This window comes from Ranitomeya imitator, chromosome 9 (assembly GCF_032444005.1).
Source record: "Ranitomeya imitator isolate aRanImi1 chromosome 9, aRanImi1.pri, whole genome shotgun sequence".
NCBI classification, from domain to species: domain Eukaryota; kingdom Metazoa; phylum Chordata; class Amphibia; order Anura; family Dendrobatidae; genus Ranitomeya; species Ranitomeya imitator.
In genome coordinates, this window is record NC_091290.1 from 35661183 (window position 1) to 35674466 (window position 13284).

Sequence of the window (13284 nt, forward strand, 5' to 3'; positions counted from 1 at the left end):
ATAGGCCGAATGGTAGGGCAGCATATTGATAGTGCCTGAGACAACCTTGTATATAAACCGCCAGTCTTAGGAATTTTTGGTGGTCTTGATGAATTGGGACGTGGCAATAGGCGTCCTTTAGGTCTATGGCCGCCATGAAGCAACCTGGGAACAAGAGTTTTATGGCCGTATTCACCGACTCCATTTTGAAGGAGCAGTTTACTATTGACCGATTTAGATTCTTTAAATTGATAATAGTTCTCAGGGACCCATCTGGTTTTCGTATGAGAAAAAGAGGAGAGTAAAAACCTTTTCCCTGCTCTTCCCCCAGGACCTCCACTAGAACCCGTTTTGATACGAGCTCCAGTACCTCTGCCTCCAAGGCTAGCTGCTCCTCCGGGGTTTTTCTTTGGGGCGTTAAAACAAAAGTTTGTTGCGGTGGAAAAACAAAATCTATTCTTAAGCCGTGTTCGAAGACCTTTAGAGCCCAACGACTGGGGGAGATATCTACCCAGGCTGGGAGAAAAGATGAAAGCCTTCCCCCCACCTCTGGCCTGGCGTCATTGGGAGGGCTTTTTTGCCGATGTTGAGGGACCTTTAAACATATATCCAGACCCCCTTCTGTCTCGAGAGTCCCAATTCCTTCTATCTCCCGGGGGGCGGCCCCTGCTAAATTTGCCCCTCCGAAAATAAGGTCTTCTAAAGTCCACAGGAAAACGAGGGAATCCCTTTTTTCTATCTCCAGCTTTCTCTAAAATGTCTTCCAACTTTTGACCGAAGAGAAAATGGCCATCACATGGTATAGAGCAAAGTCTATTTTTTGAAGGTAAATCCCCCGGGCATCCCTTCAACCAGAGAGCACGTCTAGCCGCATTAGATAAACTTGCGGCCCTAGCTGCCAGTCTTACAGAGTCTGCTGAGGAATCCGCTACGAAGGCAGCTGCCCCTTTAGCCAAAGTTACATTTGTTAGAATTTCATCTCTCGGGGCCTTCGACTTCAGTTGCTCCTCTATCTGCTGCAACCAGACAATAAGGGAGCGAGAGACACAGGTTCCCGCGATTGCTGGTTTCAAGCCTCCTGCAGTTGCTTCCCAGGTGTGTCTTAGGAACCCATCTGCTTTTTTATCTAAGGGATCCCTTAATACACCAGAATCTTCTAAGGGAAGGGATAACTTTTTAGATGATCTAGCAACCGCACCATCGATTTTTGGAACCTTATCCCAAGTCTCTGAATCCTTATCCTCAAAGGGGTAACGTCTTTTAGAAGCCGAGGGAAGGTTACCCGATTTTTCTGGTTTCTTCCACTCTTTTTCTATAAGGGCTTTTATTCTAGAATTGACGGGAAAGGTACGTTTCCTCTTTTCCTCTAAACCACCAAACATTATGTCCTCCAGGGACTTGGCCGCTTTCTCATCCTTAAGGCCCATTGAAGCTCTAACGGCTTTTACTAACTTGTCCGTGTTCTCAGTAAGAAAGCACGGACGGCCTCCCACATCACTATCAGAAGAGAAGTCAGAGGACTTAGGAGAAGAGGAGCAGGGAGATAACGGTTCCACCTGACCTTCCTCATCAGAAGGAGACACTTCAGAAACCGAAACTGGTTCAGGGTGTTTACTACCCTTTTTTTTAAGGGCTTCTTTAACAGAGTCTTGTACTTCGGCTCTGATTATTGCTCTAAGACTAGAGGCAAAGTCAGGGGTCTCTTCCTGGATAGTCTTTTGAATACAATCTATACAAAGACTTTTCTGCCATTGAACTGCCAATGGGACTTTACAAAGGGCACATTCTTTATTCTTTGTCTTGGAGCTAGCCTTCCTCGGCGCCTGCCAAGCAAACAGAAAATGTAGCCCATTACCACCAGGGTGACATTCACGTAGATCACTCACCACCCGCTGACCATAAAGGGTACCGGATTCCGAGGCGGACTGGGAGCACGGGGAACATTCCTCCTGGATGCTGAAGAGTCCTGAGATGTCCGACTAGGACGATTGCTGCTCCTTCCACTTGAACGGCTATTTTTTTTCACATGATGATGAGCAGATGTATCGCCCGATAAGGGCTCTTGCTGCTGCTGCTGTAATAGCTGCTGCTGCTCCATACCCTCCATCTCTGGAAACTGTATGGAAATGAGCAGCGATCTAGTGCAGCCACCCCCTTAATAAGGGGTCTTTCCACAGCGCTCCCCGCCTCTTCCGGTAACTATTGTCGCTCCTCTCCCCCTAAAAAAAACACCGCCGGAAAGTTTGCATTATCACCGGCGTCTTACTCCATGGGCGCCGCCATCTTGGATCCGGCGCGCCTCTCTGACGTCAAGCAGGCACGCCCATTCCCAGCGTGCCCTGTTGCCGCACGCCAGCCGCGCACCGGAAGTCGCCCAGCAGAGGGGGAGAGAGCGGCGTGGCAGCCGCAGAATGGCTCCAGAGATCCGGACTGCGCTGGACCAACGCCCGCGCGTACGTAAGAGCCCGAGGGATCTGCGGACGGCGCTACCAGCAACCCGAAGGCCGACACACAGGCGTTCTGCCTGCGCTTCAAGTGCCGGGACGGGAGTGGGTAAGAGGATCTTCAATCAAGCACGATAAAAATAAAAAAGTACCGCCGTGATTCAGCACAAGGGTTCCCATCAGGACAGGAAACCCAACTGAAGCGAGGGAGAGGTACCGCCCTTTTGTTTCAATAGGTTTCCTGTCCTGACTGGGCGGATCCCTCTCTCTCAGGTGTGCTGTCATGGGAGACGGGAAAATATTGCTATACTCACCCTCGGACGCGCCCTGGTTGTAACCGGGAGCCTTCCTTCCTAAGAGTCAGCGCTTGAAGGACCTTTCGATGACGTCACGGCTTCTGATTGGTCTCGTGACGCCCATGTGACCGCTCACGCGACCAATCAGAAGCCGTGACGTCATCGAAAGGTCCTTCAAACGCTGATTCTTAGGAAGGAAGGCTGCGGGTTACAACCAGGGCGCGTCCGAGGGGGAGTATATTCCTAATAGGTATATACTCACCCTCGGACGCGCCCTGGTTGTAACCCGCAGCCTTCCTTCCTAAGAGTCAGCGCTTGAAGGACCTTTCGATGACGTCACGGCTTCTGATTGGTCGCGTGACGCCCATGTGACCGCTCACGCGACCAATCAGAAGCCGTGACGTCCTACAAGCGCTGATTCTTAGGAAGGCTCCCGGTTACAACCAGGGCACGTCCGAGGGTGAGTATAGCAATATTTTTTATTTTTATTCTTTATTTTACACATTAATATGGATCGCAGGGCCTGAAGGAGAGTTTCCTCTCCTTCAGACCCTGGGAACCATTAGAAACCCAATGCACTGCATTGGGTTTCGTGTTTCGGCCGACCCCGACTCCGGCTTTTCTATAGGATCGGCCGATTTCACTCGACCCGACTTTTGAAAAAGTCGGGTTTCGTGAAATCCGACCCGATCCTATAAAAACAAAAGTCGCTCAACCCTAATTTTAACCATAATACTTATAAGCAGTACCTGCGCTCCCCCCCACACACACCCTGAAAGACCCCCTTGGTCCCAGTGGTGGCAACTTCAGGACACCGCACCAGCCGTAGCAGGGGATGCCCGTTGCCTGTACCGGTCTGGCCAGGCTTGGACACCGTCTTTTCTTCAGGTACGCCATACTGATGGTTTCCTGTCCCTGATGGGGAACTAACTGATGAGAGGGAGAGATCCCCTCTCTCCATGGTGCTGTGATGGGGTAAGGAGAAACAGTGTTTGCAGACGACTCTATGCTATTTATATGCACTATTGCTTTTTACTACCAGCAAGGAATAGGTTTCTCTCCAACGTTTTCACATTGCCACTAATGAAGAAAGGTCCAAAGTAATATTCAAAATCATGATCAGAAGTTAGAGCACGTAAACCACGATTTTATCCCAATATAGACTCTCTTAAGTTTACTTCAAAACAGATAAAAATGTAGAAATAGGTATTCTGGAAACTATCAAACCACCATAACACCCTTGTTTTATGTTACTGTATCATTATCTATTCAGTCCAGTACTAAGTAAACAACACTGTCCCCATAGATTAAGGGACCCATAAGAAATACTGTACCCCAGGTGCCAATTCAGGACTTGCATAATATATTCCCAGTGGAGCTAATCAAGTGCAGTAACTGCTGCATAATTTATTCTAAAAACTGAAATTATCTGTCTCATTACAAAAAGCAGCCCCACTTTACTGACCTCATATTTAATTATTTGCAGCAGTCCCATACAAGCCCCAGCCTGTCTACAAACGCTGTGCAAAAAAGACTCATAACTTACGGGAAGATAGTTAGGCCTAATCCAAGGGTGACAAGAAGAAAAGTACAGTGGGCTGCAATATTCTTGCAGTGAAACATATTGGGTCCAGCAGACGCCAACATAAATCAATAGGATTTACGACTATTTGTTGGAAAATGGATTCTATGTAGCGTTCATAAGCCATGACACCAGAGATAGCAGAACCTTAATGTAAAGTCTATGCAGCTGCTCATAACATTCATTCAATATGCATAACTAATGGTCATAGCTGAAAGTGATGGGAGCTGTCCCAGAAACTACTGTCAATCATGATCCTTAAAGGGAATGTCACCCCCCAGGATGTATATGACCTATTAATTTGGGCATACAGGTAATATGACTAGTGTAACATTTCTATCTCTATATTAATGGTATTGTAGTGGAGAAATGTTAAATTCTATCTTAATGCTAATTATTTCTTCCAGACTGCGGGGTATTGAAAAAATCCCTGCCTCCTCTCAGCATTCCAATACTACACCCTCCCAAACACATCAGTTATGGCCCCGGAATCCTGCGGCCCTCCTCAGAAATACAAACCTCATCCTCCCTTCTACGGGCGCCGCATTCAGGGATTTTCTGTGCAGGTGACTTCAGCAAGAGTGCCCTCCGATGTGCGCTCCGATAAGATGCTCTCCCCATTTCCTCCCTGCATAGTCATCGCTATGTACACATGGTTCCTAGTGATGACTATGCAGGGAGGAAGTGGGGCAAGCATCTTATCGGCGCGCACAAGAAGTCCCTGAATGCAGCGCCCACAGAAGGGAGGATAAGGTATGTATGTCTGAGGGAGTGCAGGGCGTGGGAATCCGGGGCCAGAACTGAAGCTGATGGAAGGGGGCAGTATTGTAATGAGGAGAGGAACCAGGGATTTCTTTAAGACCCCGCATGCCCCGGAGCCTAGAAGGAATCATTAGCATAAAGACAGAATATAACATTTCTCCACAAAAAGACCATTAATATGAGACAGACAGGTAGGACTAGTGTAACATTTCTATTACCTGTAAGCCCATATTAAAGGGAACCTGTCACCCCCAAAATCGAAGGTGAGCTAAGCCCACCGGCATCAGGGGCTTATCTACAGCATTCTGGAATGCTGTAGATAAGCCCTCGCTGCATCCTGAAAGATGAGAAAAAGAGGTTATATTATACTCACCCAGGGGCGGTCCCAAGGCCGTCTGGGTCCAATGGGTGTCGGGAAAGGTCAGAGAGACCCGGCACCTGCGCACTGCAGTACTTTGCTCTGCCCTCATCAGGGCAGCACAGGAGCCGCGGCGTGAATGCAAGAAGAGGACGTCATCGTAAGAAGATGGGAGGCCCCCGGACCGTGACACCCATCGGACCCGGACCACAGCGGGACCGCCCCTGGGTGAGTATAATCTAACTTCTTTTTCTCATCTTTCAGGATACATCGGGGGTTTATCTACAGCATTCCAGAATGCTGTAGATAAGCCCCTGATGCCGGTGGGCTTGGCTCAGCTTCGATTTTGGGGGTGACAGGTTCCCTTTAATAGGTCATATACGTATTGGAGGGTGTCAGATTCCCTTTAAGGATTAAACCACTGGGACATCAAGAGTTATAAAATATGTGTGAATGAAGCTGTCCAATTCCCGCAGGGGACCTTGATTGTTGGTGGTTCCACCAACATGTTCCTGGTGATTATACATTTATTCTCTGGGAAGGTGATACACATTGTTTATGAGACAATTCTTGCAGGGCAACCATTGTCTCGTACTGACTGCCTCTGCGCCCTGTTATAATAGTCCACAGTGTCCATGACAAACCAGTATCAAAGGGTAATTGTCATTTAAATTTTCAAGGTCAAATTGTTCACGTGTGACTCATTTTTACATTTTCTGTGTTAGATAATTTTGCTTCCTTACTCTTCCTTTCAGATTCGATGATTTCTTCAGCTACTGCTGATAACAGCATGATGACAGTTGCAGGTGGAAACAGCCAAAATACTGTCAAAACCACACAATATTTGGGCAGAGCAGCAAGAAAACACATTGAAAAGGAGGGGATGCTCGCCGCCCACATTAGGTGACCCGATATAGCCTGGTATCAAAAGATCGTTTTCCTGGAATTACATTGTTTATAATTGCTTTAAGACGCAGTGGTGAGATCAGTGCTGGTCTCGGGGGTAAGTGCGCAGATTCTTATTCTATTTTGTACAGCAGACTGGAGCTTGTAAGAAGGATTGTCTATTAGTGGACACCCCTTTTAAATGGTGATTACCCTTTAAAGAGAACCTGTCGCCTGAATTTGGCGGGCTTTGTTTATGGTCCGATGGGCGGTGTTTTCTCTCCTTTCATCCACCCCTTCCTTTCCCGCTGGCCGCAATATGGTCTTGAATTTGATTTGGTTTCCTCCGTAGTACACGCTTGCGCAATGCAATTTTGCCTTGCGAACGCGCAGTATGCTTTGCCCAACTGCGGGCAAAGCCGAAAAGCATTAGTGCGCATGCGCCGGCGCACTATGTCCCGAACACAGCGAAATACTTCCGGGACACAGTGCGCCGACGCATGTGCACTAATGCTTTTCGGCTTTGCCCGCAGTTGGGCAAAGCATACTGCGCGTGCACAAGGCAAGATTGCATTGCGCAAGCGTGTACTACGGAGGAAACCAAATCAAATTCAAGACCATATTGCGGCCAGCGGGAAAGGAAGGGGTGAATGAAAGGAGAGAAAACAGTCCCTTTAAGGGTCTAGGTGATGGGTGGGGTCATGTGTTATGTGTGAGGAGCCCCCTCAACATGCCCTGTGTACCCGCTTCAACCCCTCGTGTCCTCCTGCCCCCTCTATAAGCCAGCAGCCCTACAGGCACCTCCCCATGATACCACAAATATGGAGCCCCTGCTCCCGCCATATATCGAAGCTCAAGTGACGTCCCGGGAAGCCCCGCACATGCGCGCCCACACACTCTATGAAATAAGCCGCTGCTCCGGCTCGTACAACGGCCGATATTAATCTCCAGAGGAGTCACCTCAGTCCGGCGCACAGAACTCGCGTCTAATAAACTTACCAATATAGGACCGGCCGCCATCCGCCATGTCTAGCTCGCTCGAACTCAGGCTCCGACCTCTCGTCACTTCCGCCTAGAAGGAGTCCGCCTCCGGCTCTCCACGATTCACCGTAGCAACAAGGCCGTCTCCGCACCGGAAGTGACGCAAAGCGCAGGCGTGTGCGGGAGGTGCAGCAGGGTGGTCACATGGTCTGTGCACGGGAGGGGTGGACTGAACCAAGCGCCGCTTAGCGCAGGGAGCTCAGGGGGTTTGCGGTGGGCTCCTCTTGGCTGAGGCGGACAGTCGGCATTGAGAGGCAGGCTCGGCTGTGTTGCGGGACTAGGGGGTGTAGCGGGCATGTTAGACTCAACGGTGCTGAGGTCTGTGCGGACCTCTCGGGGGGGAGGGGGGCTGCCGGGGTTCTGTGCGGACCTCTCGGGGGGAGGGGGGCTGCCGGGGTTCTGTGCGGACCTCTCGGGGGGAGGGGGGCTGCCGGGGTTCTGTGCGGACCTCTCGGGGGGAGGGGGGCTGCCGGGGTTCTGTGCGGACCTCTCGGGGGGAGGGGGGCTGCCGGGGGTCTGTGCGGACCTCTCGGGGGGGAGGGGGGCTGCCGGGGTTCTGTGCGGACCTCTCGGGGGGGAGGGGGGCTGCCGGGGTTCTGTGCGGACCTCTCGGGGGGGAGGGGGGCTGCCGGGGTTCTGTGCGGACCTCTCGGGGGAAGGGGGCTGCCGGGGTTCTGTGCGGACCTCTTGGGGGGAGGGGGGCTGCCGGGGTTCTGTGCGGACCTCTCGGGGGGAGGGGGGCTGCAGGGGGTCTGTGCGGACCTCTCGGGGGGAGGGGGGCTGCCGGGGTTCTGTGCGGACCTCTCGGGGGGGAGGGGGGCTGCCGGGGTTCTGTGCGGACCTCTCGGGGGGGAGGGGGGCTGCCGGGGTTCTGTGCGGACCTCTCGGGGGGAGGGGGGCTGCCGGGGTTCTGTGCGGACCTCTCGGGGGGAGGGGGGCTGCCGGGGTTCTGTGCGGACCTCTCGGGGGGAGGGGGGCTGCCGGGGTTCTGTGCGGACCTCTCGGGGGGGAGGGGGGCTGCCGGGGTTCTGTGCGGACCTCTCGGGGGAAGGGGGCTGCCGGGGTTCTGTGCGGACCTCTCGGGGGGAGGGGGGCTGCCGGGGTTCTGTGCGGACCTCTCGGGGGGAGGGGGGCTGCAGGGGGTCTGTGCGGACCTCTCGGGGGGAGGGGGGCTGCCGGGGTTCTGTGCGGACCTCTCGGGGGGGAGGGGGGCTGCCGGGGTTCTGTGCGGACCTCTCGGGGGGGAGGGGGGCTGCCGGGGTTCTGTGCGGACCTCTCGAGGGGGGGGAGGGGGGCTGCCGGGGTTCTGTGCGGACCTCTCGGGGGGGAGGGGGGCTGCCGGGGTTCTGTGCGGACCTCTCGGGGGGGGGGGAGGGGGGCTGCCGGGGTTCTGTGCGGACCTCTCGGGGGGAGGGGGGCTGCCGGGGTTCTGTGCGGACCTCTCGGGGGGGAGGGGGGCTGCCGGGGTTCTGTGCGGACCTCTCGGGGGGAGGGGGGCTGCCGGGGTTCTGTGCGGACCTCTCGGGGGGAGGGGGGCTGCCGGGGTTCTGTGCGGACCTCTCGGGGGGGGGGAGGGGGGCTGCCGGGGTTCTGTGCGGACCTCTCGGGGGGGAGGGGGGCTGCTGGGGTTCTGTGCGGACCTCTCGGGGGGAGGGGGGCTGCCGGGGTTCTGTGCGGACCTCTCGGGGGGAGGGGGGCTGCTGGGGTTCTGTGCGGACCTCTCGGGGGGGGGGAGGGGGGCTGCCGGGGTTCTGTGCGGACCTCTCGGGGGGGAGGGGGGCTGCTGGGGTTCTGTGCGGACCTCTCGGGGGGGGGAGGGGGGCTGCCGGGGTTCTGTGCGGACCTCTCGGGGGGGAGGGGGGCTGCTGGGGTTCTGTGCGGACCTCTCGGGGGGGGGGGAGGGGGGCTGCCGGGGTTCTGTGCGGACCTCTCGGGGGGAGGGGGGCTGCCGGGGTTCTGTGCGGACCTCTCGGGGGGGAGGGGGGCTGCCGGGGTTCTGTGCGGACCTCTCGGGGGGAGGGGGGCTGCCGGGGTTCTGTGCGGACCTCTCGGGGGGAGGGGGGCTGCCGGGGTTCTGTGCGGACCTCTCGGGGGGGGGAGGGGGGCTGCCGGGGTTCTGTGCGGACCTCTCGGGGGGAGGGGGGCTGCCGGGGTTCTGTGCGGACCTCTCGGGGGGGAGGGGGGCTGCTGGGGTTCTGTGCGGACCTCTCGGGGGGGGGGAGGGGGGCTGCCGGGGTTCTGTGCGGACCTCTCGGGGGGAGGGGGGCTGCCGGGGTTCTGTGCGGACCTCTCGGGGGGGAGGGGGGCTGCTGGGGTTCTGTGCGGACCTCTCGGGGGGGGGAGGGGGGCTGCCGGGGTTCTGTGCGGACCTCTCGGGGGGAGGGGGGCTGCCGGGGTTCTGTGCGGACCTCTCGGGGGAAGGAGGGCTGCTGGGGGTCTGTGCGGACCTCTCGGGGGGGGGGGGGAGGAGGGGGGCTGCCGGGGTTCTGTGCGAACCTCTCGGGGTTCTGTGCGGGGGGCTGCTGGGGTTCTGTGCGGACCTCTCGGGGGGAGGGGGGCTGCCGGGGTTCTGTGCGGACCTCTCGGGGGGAGGGGGGCTGCTGGGGTTCTGTGCGGACCTCTCGGGGGGGGGAGGGGGGCTGCCGGGGTTCTGTGCGGACCTCTCGGGGGGGAGGGGGGCTGCTGGGGTTCTGTGCGGACCTCTCGGGGGGGGGGGAGGGGGGCTGCCGGGGTTCTGTGCGGACCTCTCGGGGGGGAGGGGGGCTGCTGGGGTTCTGTGCGGACCTCTCGGGGGGGGGGAGGGGGGCTGCCGGGGTTCTGTGCGGACCTCTCGGGGGGAGGGGGGCTGCCGGGGTTCTGTGCGGACCTCTCGGGGGGGAGGGGGGCTGCCGGGGTTCTGTGCGGACCTCTCGGGGGGAGGGGGGCTGCCGGGGTTCTGTGCGGACCTCTCGGGGGGAGGGGGGCTGCCGGGGTTCTGTGCGGACCTCTCGGGGGAGGGGGGCTGCCGGGGTTCTGTGCGGACCTCTCGGGGGGAGGGGGGCTGCCGGGGTTCTGTGCGGACCTCTCGGGGGGGAGGGGGGCTGCTGGGGTTCTGTGCGGACCTCTCGGGGGGGGGGGGAGGGGGGCTGCCGGGGTTCTGTGCGGACCTCTCGGGGGGGGGGGGAGGGGGGCTGCCGGGGTTCTGTGCGGACCTCTCGGGGGGAGGGGGGCTGCCGGGGTTCTGTGCGGACCTCTCGGGGGGGAGGGGGGCTGCTGGGGTTCTGTGCGGACCTCTCGGGGGGGGGAGGGGGGCTGCCGGGGTTCTGTGCGGACCTCTCGGGGGGAGGGGGGCTGCCGGGGTTCTGTGCGGACCTCTCGGGGGAAGGAGGGCTGCTGGGGGTCTGTGCGGACCTCTCGGGGGGGGGGAGGAGGGGGGCTGCCGGGGTTCTGTGCGAACCTCTCGGGGTTCTGTGCGGGGGGCTGCCGGGGTTCTGTGCGGACCTCTCGTGGGTCTGTGCGGGCCTCTCGGGGGGGTCTGTGCGGGCTGCTGGGGGTCTTTGTGTGTATGTGCAGGCAACGTCCGATGGGACTACAAGTCCCATCGGGCTATTCCTGCTACAATGACAGTGATTGACACATTAGCCAATGATGGGACAGTAGTGGTCCTATCATTCGGCTAATGTGTTGAATGTAAAAAAAACAAAAACATAAGCATACCACATATAACAGCATACAACATATAACAGCATACAAGATATAACATACAAATATAAAAGAACATACAAGATATAACATACAACATATAACAACATATAACATAGAACAGTACATACAACATATAACAGAAAATAACATACAATACATACAGTACATTCATATATTACATACAGTACATACATATAGCAGAGTACATACCATCACTTGTCACTTTGATCCCCGAAGCCAGTGTAAGGGTACCGTCACACTATACCATTTCGATCGCTACGACGGTACGATTCGTGACGTTCCAGCGATATCGTTACGATATCGCTGTGTCTGACACGCAGCAGCGATCAGGGATCCTGCTGAGAATCGTACGTGGTAGCAGATCGTTTAGAACTTTGTTTCATCGCTGGATCTCCCGCTGTCATCGCTTGATCGGTGTGTGTGACACCGATCTAGCGATGCGATCCATCGATGCGTTCGCTTGTAACCAGGGTAAACATCGGGTTACTAAGCGCAGGACCGCGCTTAGTAACCCGATGTTTACCCTGGTTACAAGCGTAAAACTAAAAAAAAAACAAACAGCACATACTTACATTCTGGTGTCCGTCAGGTCCCTTGCCGTCTGCTTCCCGCACTGTGACTGCCGGCCGTAAAGTGAAAGCAGAGCACAGCGGCTGTGCTTTCACTTTACGGCCGGCAGTCAGTGAGTGCGGGAAGCAGACGGCAAGGGACCTAACGGACACCAGAATGTAAGTATGTGCTGTTTTTTTTTTTTTTTAGTTTTACGCTTGTAACCAGGGTAAACATCGGGTTACTAAGCGCGGTCCTGCGCTTAGTAACCCGATGTTTACCCTGGTTACGCAGGGACCTCTGCATCGTTGGTTGCTGGAGAGCTGTCTGTGTGGCAGCTCTCCAACGACCACACTACGATTTACCTACAATCACGGCCAGGTCGTATCGCTGGTCGTGATCGTAGGTAAATCGTATAGTGTGACGGTACCCTAACCTGTAAAGAATATTAAAATAAACAAACAATATACTCACTGATCCGCAGAAATCCAATTAAAACGATTGTCCCACGACGAGCTCCCGTGGAGAGCAGCAGCATTAGCTGATGCGACCGCTCTCCAGGGGCTCCAGGAATATAATGACGGAAGGTATCCTTCCTCACTGTATTCCTCCGCCACTGTAAAAAAAATAGTCCCTAGTCTCACTTGTTGCACTGCTGTGTGAGAAAGTTCCCACGCAGCAATGCCATAAAGCGAGACCCTGAACTCGGGTAACCTCTTCAGTGATGCACTGCAGGAGCCGTTGTCTCCTGTCACGGTGTCACTGAAGGTCTATAGAGCAGTAACATCACCCGATGTCACTGTTCTATAGGGGAGATCGTCATGGGACACTTGTTATTAATTGGACTACGGCGGACAGGTAGTATACAGTTGGTTTATTATTTTTAATTTTTTGCAGGTGATCGAGTATGGTGAAATTGACGCCTCTCCGTTATTAACCGGGCTTAATGTCACCTTACATTAGCAAGGTGACATTAACCCCTTATTGCCCCATATCCCACCGCCACTCGAGAGTGGGAAGAGGAAGAGAGAGGCTAAGTTCTGGAATTGATGCGCAATTTCAGGGGGGCTGGTATTTGTAGCGGGGGGGGGGGCAAATATCCATGGCCCCTCTCTAGGATATGAATATCAGCTGTCTGCGTAGCCTTTCTGGCTAAAAAATATAGGGGGACCCCCTAATTTAATAGCCAGTAAAGGCTACGCAGACAGCTGCGGGCTGATATTCATATCCTGGGAAGGTGCATGGGTATTAACTCCTTCCCAGGCTACAAATATTGGCTGTCGGCTTTCCCCCTCTGGCACAGACACTTGCGTGGGAGCCCATGCCATTTTTTTCCGTTTTTTTTTTTTTTTAAATTAACCCCTTTACCCCCAAGGGTGGTTTGCACGTCAATGACCAGGCCAATTTTTACAATTCTGACCACTGTCCCTTTATGAGGTTATAACTCTGGAACGCTTCAACGGATCCTGGTGATTCTGACACTGTTTTCTCGTGACATATTGTACTTCATGACAGTGGTAAAATTTCTTTGATAATACCTGCGTTTATTTGTGAAAAAAGCGGAAATTTGGCGAAAATTTTGAAAATTTCGCAGTTTTCCAACTTTGAATTTTTATGCAATTAAATTACAGATATGTCACACAAAATACTGAATAAGTAACATTTCCCACATGTCTACTTTAC

General features: G+C 55.0%; 1 protein-coding gene across 1 annotated transcript in view; it reads right to left on the reverse strand.

The window, feature by feature from the left end:
* The window catches only part of NXF1 (nuclear RNA export factor 1), a 62465-nt gene extending 55058 nt beyond the window's left edge, over nucleotides 1–7407 (reverse strand). Inside the window, exon 1 of the mRNA XM_069738455.1 lies at nucleotides 7306–7407. Within this exon, the coding sequence (XP_069594556.1) occupies nucleotides 7306–7333 (28 nt within the window). The 5' untranslated portion in view covers nucleotides 7334–7407. The remainder of the gene's footprint in view (nucleotides 1–7305) is intronic.
* Nucleotides 7408–13284: the final 5877 nt, after the last annotated feature.